Source organism: Eublepharis macularius, chromosome 12 (assembly GCF_028583425.1).
Source record: "Eublepharis macularius isolate TG4126 chromosome 12, MPM_Emac_v1.0, whole genome shotgun sequence".
Lineage (NCBI taxonomy): Eukaryota > Metazoa > Chordata > Lepidosauria > Squamata > Eublepharidae > Eublepharis > Eublepharis macularius.
Window position 1 is genome coordinate 77026104 of NC_072801.1, and position 18707 is coordinate 77044810.

The window sequence follows — 18707 nt, forward strand, 5'->3', positions numbered from 1 at the left end:
ATAGTAAAGAGTCCCATTAAGACTAACCAACTTATTTGTAGCATAAACTTTCGAGAACCACAGCTCTCTTTGTCACATGCATCTGACAAAAAGAACTGTGGTTCTCGAAAGCTTATGCTACAAATAAGTTGGTTAGTCTTAAAGGTGCTCCTGGATTCTTTACTATTTTGAAACTACAGACTAACACAGCTAACTCCTCTGGACCTAGATAAATAAAGCAGCTCAGCCTGAATAACGGATAAGAACCACGGATCTGAGTGCAGTGGCACCTTAGATTTTGAGAGTCAGAGCTCCCTTCTTCGGATACAGGCTTTGACTCTTGAAAGCTAATCTCTTGAAAATCTAGTTGGTCTCTTAGGTACCACTGGACTCAAATCTTGATGATCTACTGCAGACTAACACAGCTACTCACCTAAACTATCCTCATGGACAAGAACCATGAATGGTGTAATAAAGAGATTAAGCCTGAATCTTGGAGAATACAGCAAGTTTCCCAGCCCCTGTCCCAAACAGCAAACCGGATGTTGGAAAGTTGTCCCCAAACGTATTTTCCTGGCATCATTTTGTATGAGGAAGGGATTAAAACAGCTTTGGGTGGGGTACCCAGTGCAGGGCCATTTTCACACTACTAACCTGCTTCCGTAACGTTGCGAAACGTCGCGCAAAAAACATGGAAGATAGTGTTTTCTTGCGAGAGTTTTGTGCGATATTGCTCAAAACTCTCGCAAGAAGACACTATCTTCCGTGTTTTTTGCGCGACGTTTCGCAACGTTATGGAAGCAGGTTAGTAGTGTGAAAACGGCCCAGGATTTCTCTGTGGGCTAAAAGACTGGCACAGTACAGGAACTGACCCCTAGTCCCAGGTCATTCCAGGCTTTGCAGGCCAAAATCTGCCATTTGAATCTCGTCCAGAAATAAACTGGAAGTTAGGGGGAGATCTTTCAACACCAGTGAAATATGACCGACACAGCGGGTCCCCGTACATAAGGTGGCTGCCAGGGCCTGAACCAGGTGAAATTCTGAACGCTTTTCATAAGCCAGCCCCCAGTACGCACCACCGTTGCTATAATTTAACCTTGGAAGCCATATCTGTGCTATGCGGAGAGCTTCTAAGCATCCAGGAGCTCTTCTCACAATTCACCCCTTGATCCAGTAAAGCAAACGGGAAACAGAGGCATTTTATAAAGGGTGTGTGTGTTCTTCTGAGGATAACCCCTTAATTGCTGTCATTTGCCGTCTCTTCTCTGCCAGTTAATTAAGACTCACACAATCTCCGCCTGTGTAAACAAGCCAAAGGTGAGTTTGTCAATACAGATTAACAACCGCGGAAACAACCTTGGCGAGTCGGGGACAGGCGGACAGACGGCCGTTGCTTGCTTTGGGGATGTGTTAATTGCAAGGAGAAAGATGGAGATCAGGAGCTGTTAGCCGGTTCAAGAAGAGATTAATTTTGCAGCGGGGGTTGCTTCTTCCTCTCTCCCTGTAGCTACTTCCCCTGAAAAGCTGTCAGTGGGGCTTTTGTTTAAAGAGAAATTGCAAAGCAAAATACTTTTCCCCAGCTAGGGGCTGGGGAAGGCAGGCGCTACTTTCATAGGAAGGCCAGGATGCAACCTGAGGGAGGCCCATTTTGCAGCCAGGAACTGAGGCGAACAGAATCTTAGGACCAGGGCCGTTTCCACGTCTTCTCCCCCTCCCGAAAAATGGCGCAAAACTTACGGAACGGTGTGCCTTCATGGCACGATTTCCCGACATGACTTTGCTTCATGGCGCGATGATGTCAGAAAACATGCCACAAAGCAAATTCATGATGGAAAATTGCACCATTAAGGTGCGCCGTTTTGTGAGTTTTGTGCCATTTTTCGGGAGGGGGAGAAGACGTGTGGAAATGGCCTTGGCTTAGTGGAAGGGAACAAAATCTTTTTGTGTGTGTGGGGATGGAATTCTCTTACTGAAGTAGTACATGAGCAAGATTGTTGTAATGAAGCAAAAGGGGCTTTTATTTGGAGACATGCCGTTTGACGGAGGAAATAAAAAAGAGCAAGAATCTAGTAGCACCTATAAGATGAACAAAATTTGTGATAGGGTATGAGCTTTCATGAGTCACAGCTCACTTCTTCAGGTACGAAAAGTCCAGTAGCACCTGAAAGACTAACAACATTTGTGGTAGAGTATGAGCTTTCATGAGTCACAGCTCACCTCTTCAGAGTGAAGAAGTATCTGAAGAAGTGAGCTGTGATTCACGAAAGTTCATACCCTATCACAAATGTTGTTAGTCTTAGAGGTGCTACCGGCATCTTGCTCTTTTCTACTGCTACAGACAAACACGGCTCCCCATCTTGACTGAGGAAATGTAAGTGGTGTAAATTTTTGCCTTCAGTGAGGTAATTTTAGGCAATCTGAGGTGTCTTCTAGAAGGCAAAGATTTCTCTCTTCTTTAAAGAGGCCTGCAGGTGTCTTCTTGTAGCTTCCTCTCTCCACACACACATACACACACCTGTCTTTTCTGAGCACAGCCAAGACTTAAATTGGCCAGAATAGCTGACCAAATACAAAACTGCAACAACACTGAAAGAGAATCTGCATTTCAAAATGTCAACGATGTCCTTCCTCTCTGAGTATGTGTTTATATGTTTCATTGAATTTTTAAAATATTTATATATATTAATTTGTATTTCAACACTCTATTGATGGCTTGCTGCCTTGGGGACCCTAAACTGGGTGGAAAGGTATGTTTGTAAATTAAAACAAAACGGATTTAGAGGTTTGGCGGGCCTTTTCAGTGTCAGGGTTTGCCAAGTTGTGCGGGGGCAGGGGGGGGGCGCATAACTTCTCTACCCTCCGGCTTACCAGTATTTAATTCGGGAAAAATATATAGTCATCATGGGTGTCGGCCTTAGTGGATTTGTAGATATTTGGTGTAACAGTATGAATAGACTAAATATGTACAAAGCCATACTTTACAATTTCTGCATAGTGTATGGCTTTGTACGTGTTTGGTGTATTCAAACCGTTACACCAAATATGTATGAAGCCACGTGTTTTAATTAAACACCATGACGAGCTTTGGAGCTTGAAAACCTCACATTTCACCCCCTGGCCCTGAGTTTGGTTCGTTTCTCCATTGAAGGCTTTTGCCCCCTTTCACCCTATATTGAAGGCTTCCTCTTCTCAGAATGGAGATGGGAAGGCGTCCCCACACAAGATGGGTCTGGGGAAGGGGGATGCTCTTGGGGCCTCTTCCAGACTTTGAGAAAGGCATAGACGGGACTAGAGCAAGGCATGCTGGGAGGCAGGACTCCTGGGTTCTATTCCGGGCCCTGGGAGGGGGCCTGGCAGCCCACAGCTATAATAAGGAGACTTTGTGGAGCGTGGCACTTGCTATATAAGGCCTGGAGCCGGCAGCGAAGGTCAGGCTGCCTTTGTTCTGGACCAAGGGCTATTGTTCGCGTCACCGCCAGATCGAATGACACCAACCAGGCCGGGTGCTGAGGGGGGAGGCGAGGGGTTGACATTTGGGGGTGGAAATGCTGTGGGGGAGCAGACCGTGTCATGGAAGACAAGAAAGGAAGGGGAGAGTGAAGCCAGGGAGGGGGGCACAGTGAAGCCAGGAGAGCAGGGCCTGTGTCAAAGGCAGGGCAGAGAGGGGTTAACGGCCCGGGAGGGGGCAGCTCCTGGCACCCTGCCCAGCCTTGGCTCCTCGCCCTGGCTCGGATTAGGGGCTGGGCTCCGGCCTCCCCTCACACCTGCTCCTGGCTCCCTCTTTGTCTCGCTGCTGTTCTCGCATGTCTATTGTCTGTCTAAATACATGAAGCAAATATAGCCATGTGGAAGAGAAACCGGGCACCCCCCCATGTCTTTTCCTCCCTCCCTCGCCAGCTTGCCTTCCAAAATTGGCCACTGGCTCTCAAACCATTTATTTAAGTGTAAAGGAGCTCTAAAAGGGGGCGGAGGGCTTGGTTCGGGGGGGGGGGGACCCTGCTTTAACCATTGGCACTGCTTCCCACCAATTTACTGCCCTGTTTTCTCCTCAGATGACTTCTGATTTAATGCCCAGAGGAACCAGCACCATTCCAAGGCTGCGCTGGAACTGAGCAGTCATGTCCTTGCTCTGACCTTTGAACAAGCTTCCTTGTCCTCCTGTCTTCTGACCCCGTTGCCCTCCAGTTTTGCTGGCTTTGTTCTACTCACAGAGCTGGGGACAAAATTCAAGAATCTGAGCCCCTGGCTGTTTTCTAGCCCATAAGACACTCCTGCATTCTTTCAAGCAGAACTCGGGAGTCTCGGTTTGCAATATTTCGCTTCCCCACCCAACCCACTAGGCATCACTGCCCCCTTAAATTGCAATGTTGAAGCCAGCAGTCCATGACTGCTCTATGCGACGAGCCAATCCTCTGGCTTCCCCATCTGAGCCACATAAAAACACACACACTCACACATTGGCCTGGTGAGCCACTGATGAGTTTTCACTGCCAGAATTCCAGCTGCGAGAATAATGAGGAGGTAGTTTGGGAAGCCCAGCTGGGAATGTAATTGGCACAGAATCCATAAAAAAAAGAGCCAGCTTGGGGAGTCCCTGGCTTAAGGAAGGGGGGCGGTCGGTCCTGGCTCCGTGCCCCCCTTCACAACAATAGGCAGGTGCACCCAAGTCTCCCAGAATGGAAACTGGAAGTTGGGCACGAGACAATGGGATGCCAGGCAGTCCCTGGCTCGCCCATCAGAATGTGCCTGGCTATTGTTCCTCAGTCAGAGTGGGTCGCTCAACTGAGCTGGAGGAAAAGACCAGAGGATGCTGTGTAGTCATAGAGCCATTTCACACAGTCTAACTCCTTTCCAGACATCTTAGGTGTACAAAGCTGAATGGGGGAAGTGGCTCATAGGTGTCAAAGCTGCCTCCCTTGTAACAGCCCCCTGCCATAAACCATGGAGCCCTTTGGGGAATAAGTCCAAGGGGCTCAGGCAGCTCTCAGGCTTAGCTATAGGGCTGCCAACCTCCAAGAATTCCAACTGATCTCCAGACAACAGAGTTCAGTTCCCCTGGAGAAAATAGCAAGTTCGAAGGGTGAACTCTATAGCACACACCATAGACTCTAGGAGAAACTGAAGTCCCTAACCGGGTCCTGCCCCCAAATCTCCAGGAATTTCTCAGCCAGAGTTGGCAAACTTACTTAGCTAGGGGTCCTCCAAAGGCAGGCTTGTAACTTTGCTACAAGAAGAAAATATTACCACTAGAAAAATACTAAGTCCAGTGAGCATAACACCGCCAATCACTCACCTTTTTCTGAGAGCTCAAGACAGTTTCATCTTGATGTCAGCTGTGGGGGGGGGACCACGAGCGCTGAAAGTGCAGATTCTGCGACGCTGAGTGCTGAGCATGCAGCAAAAGGGGCCACATCACACGGGCCTGCAGAGCTGTCAAAAAGGGAGGCTCTCCACAGGAGTCTCCACACCATTGCAGGCCAGCAGTAAAGGGTTCTTCTCGGCTGGAAGAATGCCGTTCATTGACCGGGTGTTCAGGCAGAACCATCGTTCTCAACACCAAAATGGGCACCAGAGAGAAAATCTGTATCACTGTGCACACTGAAGGGTCGCTGTGCAAAATGGAGATTGATACTGGATCAGTGCTCTCTATCATCTCCATGGACACTTTCAACGATGTGTGCCCCAGGGGAAGAATCGACAGCTCAAGGCCTGTGATCTCATCCTGACAGATTTCCAGGGTCATCAGGTTCCTGTGGCGGGAGCTGGCCAAGTCGTGGTCAGCTATAAAGACTTTCATGGCCCCCTCCGCCTAGTTGTTGTTAAGAGGCACCTCACTAGCTTGTTGGGACTTAATTGGTTTGAGGCATTGGGCATCCAAGTCACCGGAGTCCAACAATTCAACCAATCTGATATCGATGCAGTCTGCACAGAGTTTCCTGCCATGTTCGATGGCTACTTAGGATGCTACACAAGGCGGCCAGTATCCCTCGACCTCGATCCGGCTGTGCCGCTAACTCGTCTCAGGGTGTGTCGAGTTCCCTTCACACTCAAACCACGCATCGATAAGGAGTTAGAGCGCCTGATCGCCCAAGGAGTCCTTGAGCCCATATCGCATGCCTGATGGGAGACACCGATTGTCACGCTCAACAAGGCCAACGGGGCTGTTCAAATTTGTGCAGACTACAAGCGCACAATAAACAAGGTGCTCCAACAGCACGTGTACCCAGTACCAGTTGTCAGCCACCTCCTGGCATCCCTCACAGGAGGAAAGACATTTGCCAAGATCGATCTGGCACAGGCCTACCAGCAGCTCCCTACGGACAACGCCAACGCAGAAGCACAGACCATTGTAACACACCACAGGGCGTTCAAGGTCAAGAGGCTACAATTCGGGGTCAGCGTGGCCCCCGGCATTTTCTAGGCACTCATGGAAGGCCTGCTACAGGGAATTCCGGGTGTCATCCCCTATTTTGCTGACGTCCTAATCGTGGGAGCATCTTCCACCAAACTCGCTGTCCGCCTCCAAGAAGTTCTCCGCCATCTCCAGGATGCCGGGCTCAAAGTCAAGAAAGAGAAGTGTCAGTTTGGTGTCCTGCGAGTTGAATTCCTTGGATTTCTCATTGATGCTGACGGCATCCACCCGACAGACTGTAAGATGTAGGCCATCACCGATGCGCTACCACCTCGCTCTAAGAAAGAGTTGCAAGCATTCTTAGGCCTCCTGAACTTTTACCATGCCTTCCTGCCACACAAGGCATCGCTAGCTGAGCCCCTCCATCGATTGCTGGAGAAGAACACTCCCTGGGCTTGGGGCTGGAAGCACGCCCTCGCATTCGTGAGGAGTCAAGGAGCTCCTGTCTTCTAACTCTGTGTTAATGCACTTCGATGAATGCAAACCTCTCATTCTTGCCAGTGACGCTTCACCATACGGAATTGGCGCAGTCCTGAGTCACCGGATGCCAGTGGGGAGGTCCCCATAGCATACTTTCAAGGACATTATCAAAAGCTGAGTGCAACTATGCGCAGATTGAGAAGGAAGCCCTAGCCTTGGTCGCTGGAGTGAAGAAATTTCACTATTATGTATACGGGCACCAATTTGAAATCACAATGGACCACAAGCCTCTTCTCGGCGTCTTCGTGCCCGACCCACAGACACCACAATTAATGTCCCCCTGGATGCTGCCAGGAATCTCACCCTGACATGCTGCAGGCCCCTGTACAATCCTGGGAGACAACGCGCACACTGTGGACATGGCTCCACATAGACTTTGTTGGGCCTTTCCAGCGACACACATTCCCCATTCCTGGTCGTGGTGGACTCTTATTCTAAGTGGCTGGAAGTCATCCCCATCTCCGCCATGACCTCCGTGGTTGTCATCCGTGCCCTACGGCGCCTGTTTGCTACGCATGGCATCCCGGACACCATTGTGTCCGATAATGGCACAAAGTTCATGTCACGGGAGTTTAAACAGTTCGTGGACAACAACGCCATCCGGCACGTCACGTGAGCACCATTCCACCCATCCACCAACAGGCAAGCGGAATAGCTGATGTGAATGACCAAAGACTCGCTGCACAGGATAGGTGACGGGGACCTGAACCTGCGGCTGATGGAACTACTTTTATGGCAGCATATCTTTCCGCACGCCACCACAGGCCAGAGTCCTGCAGAGCTACTAATGGGATGACGGCTCACCACACTGCTAGACAGGCTTCATCCAGACTTTGCCACGGATGACAGGCGGGAGATGGGAGGCTCTGGGTCGCACAGGAGGTTCCAGTCAGGTGACCTCGTCTACACTAAAAACTATGGGAGTGGTCCAGTGTGGTTTCCAGCAACCATCACTTGAGTCACTGGGCATGTGTCGTACGAAGTGGCCAACTCTGCTGGCAAGGTCTACCACCGGCACATTGACCAGCTTTGGCAACGCTGGCTGCCGCAGAAGCATTGGCAGGACAGGGACTTTCCCCCTTGCTCCATGGACTCTGAAGCTGAACCAGCCACGGCGGCCGAGGACTGCAGCGACCAGCCACCCGTGGACTATAGTGGCCTACCAATGAACTCGAGCGGAATGGAAGTTTCCACAAGGGAATCCTCCAACACAGAAACACAGCCAGTAACGGGCACTGGGCCTTCTGTCGTGGGGCCCCCTGGCACTGAAGATTTGCGCAGGTCCCAGAGGGTTCACCATCCACCAGCCTACCTCGGAGACTATGTTTGGAATGGGGTGTCCCAAGCTTAGGGGGGAGGAATGTTATGTATTGGGCTAGCTTCAATAAATGCTAGGCTCCTAATGTCTCTATTCTTATTGGTGGTTTCTTGTTGGCAACAGCCAACCGGTCCTCTTGAATAAAGACCAATCGCAATCTTGTAAATATGTTATTATGTATATAGTTAATGCAAATCAAGGATTCTAGTTAAGTGTGTTCTATTGGTTGTTATGTAACGGGGGCGTGGCTTGTGTGTATGTATTTGGCTTCTGTTGGGCCCGTACCTTGGCCTGGCCTGTCTGTTCCCGCTCAATAAAGATGTTGCTCTGAGCTGAAATCCTGACTTGCTGAAATCATTATGAGCAGAAATCACAATACATAATAGAGATGTTGGAGGCCTCTGAATTAGGATCACAGATAAACCTTGGGATAACAGAGGTTCCCTTTTCCTTTGTCTGAACAGGGCAGTTTCTTGAAATCCACTCACATTTTAAATGGTTCTTACTCCATATGAAGGATGAACTTATTGGAAGAAAAAAGCACGGTGCCAGGAAGGGCGTCACATTCCTATACAAACAGCCAAGTATCAGTTTTAATGATGGAGATGGGGTCAGGAAGGGAAGGGGGTATGGGAAGAAACTGGGGGCACCGAGACAATGGGTCAGGGTCCATTCTTCTGCTCTGGTCTGTGAGGAGCAGGAATGCTGGTCACAGAGCTATTCTTTGGAACAAAAGCGGTCCAGAATCCTGGGAGGGGAAGGGAAGGAATGCCAAACATCCCTCTGTCTCTCTTGACCCTCTTTCTAGTTTCCATTCTTGGTGGTATGACATCACTGGCCTATTGTTCCAAGAGACCTTGCCAGAGCTGGAGGACTCTCTGCCAGGTGCATTCTCAGCTGGCCTCCCAATGCTACCTGCTCATTGTCTTCTCTGTTGGAGATCTGGCATTGAGAACTAAGGGTAATGAAGAGCTGGGGTTAGGATAATTATGTTTCTCTCTAGGGCATCTTTAGCCTAAAGAGTAAGCGTCTTTGTAGCTTGTAAACTAACCAGGGTATCATACAAAGAAGAGGCTTCCGTAACAATGGGCTAGCTGTGGGGCATTAATACAAGGTACTAGAGAAGTATAGCATTTTACCCAGTGCAAAGATGGAGGGCAAGAAGTGACCAGGAGTTGCTTTTCCTGATGTAGAAAAAAAAGAGGAACAGTTTGATGGAGTTCAGAAAAGTTTATGATGGAATAAAATCTTGTTTGTCTTTAAGGTGCCACAAGACCCCCGTTTCTCTTTTTCCTGGAAGATCCGTGCAGATAACGACGAGAGTGGATGGGTGCCTCTAGGAAGACATTAGTCTATGCCCACTTTTATGATGGCAGTTTGGAACTGGATAATTCTAGAGTTTAAAGGCAAAGTATGCCGTCAAGTCGCTGCATCTAATTGAAAGGCTCTTGCCTAGAAAAGCTTTCCTCTTGCAATGTCTTTAAGGTGCCAACAGAATTGGATTTTGCAACATGGACTGTTCTTCTGGCATTATTCCTGTTAAATATTATAGTCCCTTTAAAAAGGACTGACAGGGATAAAAAGAGAGCAAGATATTGGTCGTAGGGAAGACATACATATATTTCCATTTCAAAATAATAATTAGGGTTGCCAACGATGGGTTGAGAAATTCCTGGAGATTTGAGGGTGGAGCCCGAGGAAGGACATCACTGTTGTATAATGCCACGGAGTCCACCCTCCAACGCAGCCACCTTCTCCTGGGGAACTGGTCGCTGTAGTTGAGTTGTGATCCCAGGATGTCTCCACCCCAGAGTTTCCAGCCTCCAGGCGGGGCCTGAAGATCTCCCGGACTCACAACTGATCTTCAGACATAGATCAGTTACTCTGAAGTCCCCCCCCCCAAACCCTATCTCCAAATCTCCAGGAATTTCCCAGTCTGGAGTTGGTAACGCTCCTCAAGCAAGGTTCCACGCGATGCGCCTTGAATTAGGGAGGCTCTTGGGTTACTAAGGTAACGATCGACCAATAGAAGCCCGCCTCCTGTAGGGAATGAGTAGCCAATGGCACAACAGCGCTGGGCCGCTCGAGCTGAATCCTGTCCAATCAGACGCGGCAAAGGCTACGAGGCGGAAGTCAACAAGGTTCTTTCCCCGCCTCTTCCTATGGAGGGGCTCAGGCGCCGCGACGCGGAAGCGTATCGATCATTGGTTGGAAGCTTCCGCCCTCTAGACAGAAGTGCGCTTTTGATTGGCTGTTCTAGGAGGCGGGTTCCCCCAGTTTTCATAGAGGCGCTTTTCTTTTCCACGCGGGGTCGGCTGCGAAGGCCATGGCGGAGGAACAGCCGCCTCCAGCACTGGACGTGGGGGTGAGGGAAGAGGAGTCGGGTGAGGGTGCTCTGGGGCATGTGCAGAGCGCATTTCTTTGCTCAGGGGAGAGCTTCAGCCGTTCCTTGGGGACTCCTGATAGGTTTGCCAACTCCAGGCTGGAGATATTGGAGAGCGGGGTTTGAGGAGACAGACCTCCGCGGAGTATAATGCCATAGACTCTTCCTTCCAAAGTAGCCAGATCAGTTGTAATCCCGGGAGATCTCCAGGCCCCACCTGGAGGTTGGCAGCTGTAGCTTCTGAGCACACTTTCCTTTGACTACAATGGCCAGATTCAGGGGGAGGAAAGAGAGGCACAAGGGTGCACAAATAGCTGAAAGCCAGCCTCCAGAATGGGAGGGAGGGGAACAGAAAGTTGAGGGAGTGTATATTGAGCCTTTTAGGGTTGCCAGCCTCCAGGTGGGGTCTGGAGATCTCCTAGAATTACAACATTCCCAGACTACAGAGATCGACTCTGAAAAAATGGCTACTTTTGAGGGGGTCTCTATGGCTCCAGCCTCTCCCCAAACCAAAGCACAATTATTATTAAATCCCGCCCTTCCATGGCTCCAGCCCCAAATCTTCAGGAATTTCCCAACCTAGAGTTGGCAACTCTAAATTTTATCCCAGTGGGTGAGGCAGAAGAGGACTCACTCACCACTTCCTATTTTAGAAATTCAGTACTGGACAGGAATGGGGTGGTGGTGGTGGAGAGATGAGCTTCAAATATTGGGTCAGAGGGGTGAAGATGGGAATGGAAAGAGGCTAGCTGGTAAAAAAAAAATTGCTGTCAGGCGTGGAGAAAAGGGTAGAGGAGAAGATTGGGGAGGAGGTGGGTGTGCTGGGAGGTCCCGATGCAGGAGTTGGGTACAGGTGGGAGAGGAGTAGAAGGGACCCGACGACAAAAAGGTGGCTTTGAGGGGAGGAGGAGGAAGGAGCAGCTCTGGAAACTGCAACCTGGAAGATTTGAGCCAAGGGGTACTTGAGAGGAGGAGGTGGATGTAGTGTCTGTTGGGTGGGGGGAGAATGAAGAGGAAAGGCAAAAATTGGGTTGTGTGAAAGTATGGTAGGGCAGAGGATCAAGGGGGTGGCAGGTGGTTGCCCTTCAAGGGCCATTCCTCGACCCTTCAGTGACTGGGTGAAGTCATGAAGCTGACGGATGAGACAGAAGAGGATACCTGAAACGCACAGGACAGGGTCTAGGCAGAAGCCTCAGTGTCTTTCTTTTTCTTCTCCAGGAGAAAGTTGAAGCAGACCTGCCTGCTGCGATTCACTTATTGAAATCCCTCCAAGAACAGGTGAGACCCACACTCCTGCCTCCCTCCCGATCTGCTGTCTCCCCACTAACCCTGCACACTTTGTAGCAGGCATCCCTTTAACATTTTTCCCCCATTGCTGCCCTGTTGGACTAGGTGGTTGCAGTGACCCATCATGTCCAGAGCCTGGCTCAGAAAGTGAGGGCAGGGACCTACCCCACTGAGAAGGTAAGTGTCTGTTGGGGGGGCACTCTTGACATTGTTCCTGTCTTTCTCTGTAGAGGATCAGTGGTTTACTGTAGCAATGTGAAATCACAGTGGCATGTGTCAGCTGTGTTCACTGTTGTGCAGTGAGCTTCGACTTGTGATTTGTTCTGTCATTGAAGGACTGCATGTTTAATGCTCTTCCTTTCTCCTCCTCTTTTTCTGTCTGTGCCCATGGCAGGGACAGCGGAGAGTGGGAGGAGTATGGTCCATAGCTGTCCTGCCAAATTCAGCATCCTTAGAGCAGCATGTCTTGGTTTCCCTCTCCCTGTTTCAGTTTCCGTCTTGTGTGTTCTTCCCTTTGGGCCATTATCCCTTTTGTTGTCTGGACTCCTGCATCTTGATGCTTTTATGGTTCTTCTTGCCTTTCCAGCTGATCCTCTCCTCCCTTCTTCATCCTAGGGTCTCAGTTTCCTGGAAGTGAAGGACCAGATGCTCCTCCTTTACCTCCAAGATCTCTCTCATCTGATCCTGGAGAAAACATCTGGGCGCTCCATTGCTGGCCACCCTGCCTTGCTGCGTTTGGTGGAGACCCGAACGGTATGGCTTTGGACAGGACCATGCAGTGGGCCGTAGGGGGACAAGCAGTGCCTAGTTGTGTCCTCCCTAGCCTGGCTAGAATTGTGGAGTTTGTCGCTCACCGTCAGAGCTAGTTCAGTCTCTGCTGTTTCTGGGTAACGGATCTGGGTAGCAGAGCTGAGAAAGATCAGTGTATGGGGCCTGCTGCCAGTCAAAGTGGACTGGAGTGGGATAGTGGGACCAGGGTCTGATTCCTTCTGCGTTTTGGCAGGTTTTAGAGAAGATGCGGCCCATTGACCAGAAACTGAAGTACCAGGTTGATAAGCTGGTGAAGGCGGCTGTTACTGGGGCCCTGGGTAAGACATCTAACACTGATACCTTCAGGAGGAAGGAAGGGGGAGGTCTGGGGGCACCTATGAAGGGGTCACTCCTCCTTATTTCTGTTCCAGGTGAAAATGACCCACTGAGGTTCAAGCCAAATCCCAGCAATCTGATGAGCAAGGTAAGGGAGGGGGGAGGCAGATGTGGGTGACCGTGGTTCAGGGACTTGGGCTTCTGGTCCTTCTAGAACCGAGGGTGGGCCGAGGGTTCCTTTCAAACACATGTCAACATGTGCCATCTACTTTGAAAACAGATCTAGATTGCTGGTTATTTCTTACGACTTCTTGATTCTGTAGAGCAGAAGTGAATCCCTTAGGAGAGTCTTTTTGGTATTGGTGCCAACTCTCCAGAATTCCTTTCTTTAGGGATCTTGGAGAGAGCGCCTACTTTTAGTACGCATTCTGACACCAAATGAAGGCCATACTTTCTATGGAGACATTTGCCAGTTTTATTCCAGTTTGGGGCTCTTTAAAATTTACAGCAAGTTTAATGTAAGGACCTCTTTTTAATGTGGCGTCGTGGCTTTAAAGCTTTGCTCTTGCATTTTGCCATGAATGTGTGTTTACATAACAGTGACTGTTATATGGTTCTAATTAAATACATAACTTTGGCACTATTTACCAGTTGAACTGTAATTTAACTTGGTACATGGGCTTTCTCTGTGGTGGCCCCTACCCTGTGGAACGGCCTGCCTGAGGAGGTCAGGAGAGCCCCCACGGTCCTGGCTTTCCGCAAACAATGTAAAACCGAATTATTCAAAAAGGCTTTTTACTCAGATAGGAGTAAAAACATGCTTCATGTTGTCTAATGTCGGTCCTAAAATTAATTATGTTCTGTTTCAGCATTTCTTCTACTCTTTATTGGATTCTTGGTAATGCCATGTCTTTGTAAACTTAAATATATTTACCCTATGGCATAGTTTGTGGAAACGTCCTTGATACTGTATGGAAATGTACTTGATACTGATTTTACTAATCTCATACTGTAATCCGCCTTGAGTCTCAGTGAGAAAGGTGGACTATAAGTGACATAAAATAAATAAACAAACAAACCTGCCCTGGAGCTTCGGAAATTCACGATCAAACTGTTCTGCCTTAGCTGCCTTTGCAAGGCACCCCAGTAAACACCAAGAAATGGTCAGCAGTCCTCTGGTGATGCCTCCCTTGCTGGAGCTAATGTTTAGGTGCCTAAAGTGAGCTTGGTGGAAATGCTTCCGTCAGGGTGGGTTTGTCTTGTATAGAGCAGGAAATGGGTGGCAGTAGGAAATTGTCATAAGGATGAGAAGAAGTAGTGTTTGATGCAGGGTTTCTGTCTCTTTCCTCAGCTTAGTGAGTCAGAGGAGGAAGAAAGTGGAGAAGCTGCCACTGATGCAAAGAGTTCTGGGAAAGATACATCTAAAGGAGGGAGCAGGAAATACGTCCCACCCCGCCTGGTGCCTGTGCATTATGGTATGTGAGATGTTGGACTGGGGAGTGAGAGGCCTGGTGCAGCCTGGAAGCCAGGGCACCCAGTTGTTGGGAAAGCCCCATGCCAGAGGTAGCTGGGCCTTAGCATTGGTAGAGGGTTCCTTTGGCGTCGCTGACGGCTGCCTCTTTGTTGCTTCTGTGTCTCAGATGAAACTGAGGCAGAGAAGGAGAAGAAGATGCTGGAGCAAGCCAAGAAGCGAGCCCTCAGCAGCTCCATCATCCGGGAACTGAAAGAACAGTACTCGGATGCTCCCGAGGAAATCCGGGAGGGGCGCTACACCCATGCCACCAGGCAGAGCCGGGAGGATGAGCACAGGTATGTGGCACAGGGAAGGAAGTGCTGTGGATGTGGGGTAGGGGTGGCTGGGAGCAAGCAAATAGAAGCTGGGAGCCATAGGCTTTCTGAAAAGAAGCTGGGCACAAGGGCTTCTGGGAAGGTGGTAGAACTTAATGGGCGTCTGTGGGGCATGCTGGGGAACTCTCTCTCTTGTTGAGAAGGTTCTGGTGCAATAGAAAAGAGCAAGAGTCCAGTAGCACCTATAAGACTAACAAAATTTGTGATAGGGTATGAGTTTTTGTGAGTCACAGCTCACTAGAACCACAGGTTTCTGATGGTTAGAGCAGAAAAATGAGAGCTGGATCTTTTAGTGCAACGTGTTACTGAAGGAAGCAGCATTTGGCTGAACTCTGCAGTCTCCAAATATTTTAGGGCGCAGCGAGCCAAGATTTTTGGCTCCAATTATCCATTTTTGCGGGTATTGGTGCAGCTCACAACTGGAATGGTCTTGGACGTGCGTCACCCCACTCACATCTTGCGCTCTTCTCTAATTGTTGCCCTCTGTTGCTTCCTTGATTAGGACCAGCTATGAGGAGAACATGATGGTGCGTCTCAACGTCACTCGGAAGGAGAAGGCCCGCCAGAGGCGTGCTGCAACCATGGCGTCCCACCTCAACTCCCTTACCCACTTTGGGGACATCAGCGCATTGACCGGGGCAGCGCCCCCACTGGATGAGGTGAGTCTGTGGCTCCTGTGAACTCTTGGTGTTGGAGGAAGGCTGCTGAATGTTAACAGGCAGGTTGGGTGACTGCAGTGGAAAAGCAGGGTAGGAATAAAAAAACACAGTAAGCTGTGAGGTTCGCCCGGACCCCATCTGGGACTGCAGCTGTTTACCATGTTAGTAAACAAGTTGGGGGATAGCTGTGGAATGTTCAAGTTTGCAGGTGATTCAGCGTGGGTGAGTGTGGTGTTGGCTTTGCGTGTGTTCCAGTGGCAACGAGTCAGGAAAGATTTCTTGATGTCATAATGGATAATTCAGTGAAAATGGTCAGTCAAAGTGTGGCAGATGTGAAAGGGCAAATTCTATCTTGGGGTGAGAGATGTATTAGAAAGGAAAATAAAAGTATGGAGTTATTTTATGCTTTTGTACAAAGTTATGGTGTGACAATGTTAGAAATGTTGGGGGTGGTATAACTGACAGTATGGAGGCTCAGTGCCCGGTTAGAGTACTGGCTGTAGACCGGAAGGGCTCGAGTTCAATTCCCATCCTTACCCACATTCTTCATTGGGTGACCCGCAACCAATTCTGTTCTGTTGGATCTACTGCGCAAGTTTGTTAGAATAGGGGTTGAGAGGCCACCACAAGCTTGGACAAAAGGCAGAATGAAAATGTAGTTTGATAAAATCCTGTTGTCGTTAAATGAGAAGACGTGGGGTTTCTTGGACAAAGGAAGGGGAGAGCATAATTTAGAGAAAAAACAAAGCCCGTTTTTTCCGCTTGATGCTAGAATTTGGGGTCCTTTAATGTCATCAATGGGCAGGAGAAGCGGACATAGTCTATACTTAGCCATTTCCCTCCCACAAAGATGGCCCCAACTTAGAAAGTTCATGAGACGGTGGATCAGTTCACTGTTTTACTGACAGTGGCTAAGTAAATGGAACCTCCACATTTGGAGGCAATTTGCTTCTGCCTACCAGTTGTTGCTCTTGCCTTCAGGTCAGAAACATCTGGTCAGCCACTGTTGAAAACGGCATTTTACGGGATGGATCATTGGTTTGATCCACAAAGGCTCATTGTATGTTACATCGCAGTGCTGGCTGGCATGTTCCAAAGGAGCATTGCAGGTCATATGGCAAAAACTGAAGTCGTGTAATACTTTTGATTGGGTACCACCAAAGTATCATGAAATTCTTTTGCACTCTCTGGAGCTCTTCATCGAGCACGATGTTCGATTAAGAAAAAAGAGCAACAAAACCTTGAGAAAGTTCTGAAGAACTCTGCGTGTTGTACGCCATTCCATAAACTTTCGGCTCGTCCTAATGCAAAGCGTTATGTGTCTTTGTATCTGGAATTTTTCTGTGAGGCCCTGGTTGTTGCCTACAACCCAGGTCACGTGCCAGTGACAGACCTTTCACGTTGTGATGTTGCTTCTGTTGTCACACTTCTCAGTGAAGATGCTTCACACCTTCGTCCAGTCCCGTATGGTCATGTGTGTGAATTGGCACTTCCGAATTTTGGGGTTGCGGAATAAGTGAAGGGAGGACGATAGAGATGCGAGACACAGCCGCTTTTGCTGTTAACTCAGTATTGGGTAACCTGCCCACCCTTTTGTTTACAAGTGGAAAAGAGAGGGGGTGAAAATACCGGAGATTCTGTCCTGCCATCACTTTGTGCCGGAGGCAGTTTGCTGGCCAAAGAAGCCCCTGACCTTCCAAGGAATCCAAACTTGTTCAAAACAGGTTTGTAGTTCTCAGCCTTCAGTAAATGGACCAGTCTGTTCATTGCTGGAAAGGGAGCGTGCCATGAAGCAAGACTGAAACAAAACGTTGCAACCCCAGTGAGTCCATAACCTTTGAGCCACGCTTTGGGAAACATTCTGAAAGTGTCTTTCTGTGTTTTTTTTATTCTGGTGTGTTTTTCTGCAAGACCTTTCATATCTCTTGTTCTTTATCCACCGTTCAGGATTTGAGCCCCCAAAAGAAGAGAAGGAAGAAGATCGGCACGAAAAGCGGCAGGAAGAAAAAGGGTGAGTGTGTGGCTCTTCTTGTTAGCAGGCCTTGTGTTGACGTGGCCTCTCAGCACGCACCCATTAATGTGCAGGCAGACGATGAGGTGGTGGAATTGTCCCTGGATCGTAGCAGTCCAGTAGTCAAGTGATGGTTGAAGACTTTGCCGTAGAGAGGGAGGAAAAATTGCACACAAAAATGATCTCTCTGGCAGTACAGCTTCAGGAAATATTTGATCCTGAAAAGCGCTCAGCCCTGGAATCCTTTGCCTGGAATGGTATGCCCCAGAAACGGGTTTGCTCTTTGTGCGAAGTGGGCCTTGGCTACAGTGTTCAGTCTCTTGAAAATTCTCGCAGGAACGTTGTTTTGTGGCATCTGACACGTTCTTCCCTCCCCTGCCTTCCTTCTTTATGGCCAGTTCCTCAGAGAGGTCTAGCCCCATTGAGATGCAGCATGCATACTTTCTCTTATCCTGTCCTTTGCTCTACACTTGCTGATTCTCTCGTCTCTCTTTTTTCTTCTTCTCCAATTCTTACAGGTTTCCACAGGAGGCGATAGCCTTTTCCCTCTCCTCCCTCCCCTTTCCAGAGCTCTGGACTGATCCCAACCAACTCCCAATATCTTGGACTGACACACAAACACGGCCATGTACGGGGAGGAAAGGGGTGTGCGTATGCAGAAGAGACTCGTTCACAATAAACCTGAAGTGTTGGCTAAAAACTCTCAAGGGCTTTTTTTTATCCATTGGTGCGTCATTTATGCGAGTTGAAATGGAGGAGCTCCCATGCTGCTCTTCATTCACTTTAAAAGCCCCCTTCCTGGTGGAAGGGGAAGAGATTCCCTAATGGAGATCACCAAAGATAAAAATTTCCCCAGCCTCCGTAGCTGCTGGAAACTTGCTAGTTACCCGCTTGGTAGGGAGTTTCCCCCCCACTCAGCAGGTCTGTATCCCCTTTGGGGTCTCCGTGAAAGAGCATGGAAGCTTGCATGTAGCTCCTTTGTTTTTTTTCTGAGCAAGGAAATCTCTCTTAATATGGGAATCCCTGTCTCTGTCTCTCTCCCCCCCATCTGTTTTAGCGCTACTGGCAGAATCAATGCCATCGACCTGGTTTGAGGGGGGGGGGCGGCGAAGCAGGGGAGGGAATCCTCCGCTGCTTTAAACCCTGATCGGGCTAAGTGGAATCCAATAAACACGAGGAGGAAATCAATTGCCCGACACGCTCGAGGAATTGGCGGGAGGGGGAAAGAGTTTGCCAGCTAGCGG

General features: G+C 49.2%; 1 protein-coding gene across 1 annotated transcript; it reads left to right on the forward strand.

Moving 5' to 3' along the window:
• The first annotated feature begins 10448 nt into the window (after positions 1–10448).
• On the forward strand, positions 10449–18157 carry NGDN (neuroguidin). The gene is made up of 11 exons (XM_054993406.1): positions 10449–10554; positions 11791–11850; positions 11965–12036; positions 12475–12612; positions 12863–12947; positions 13041–13093; positions 14297–14420; positions 14586–14754; positions 15296–15452; positions 17400–17463; positions 17982–18157. Exons 1-11 carry the CDS (start codon positions 10516–10518, stop codon positions 17999–18001), a joined length of 981 nt encoding a protein of 326 aa, XP_054849381.1. The 5' UTR covers positions 10449–10515; the 3' UTR covers positions 18002–18157.
• The last annotated feature ends 550 nt before the right edge of the window (positions 18158–18707 follow it).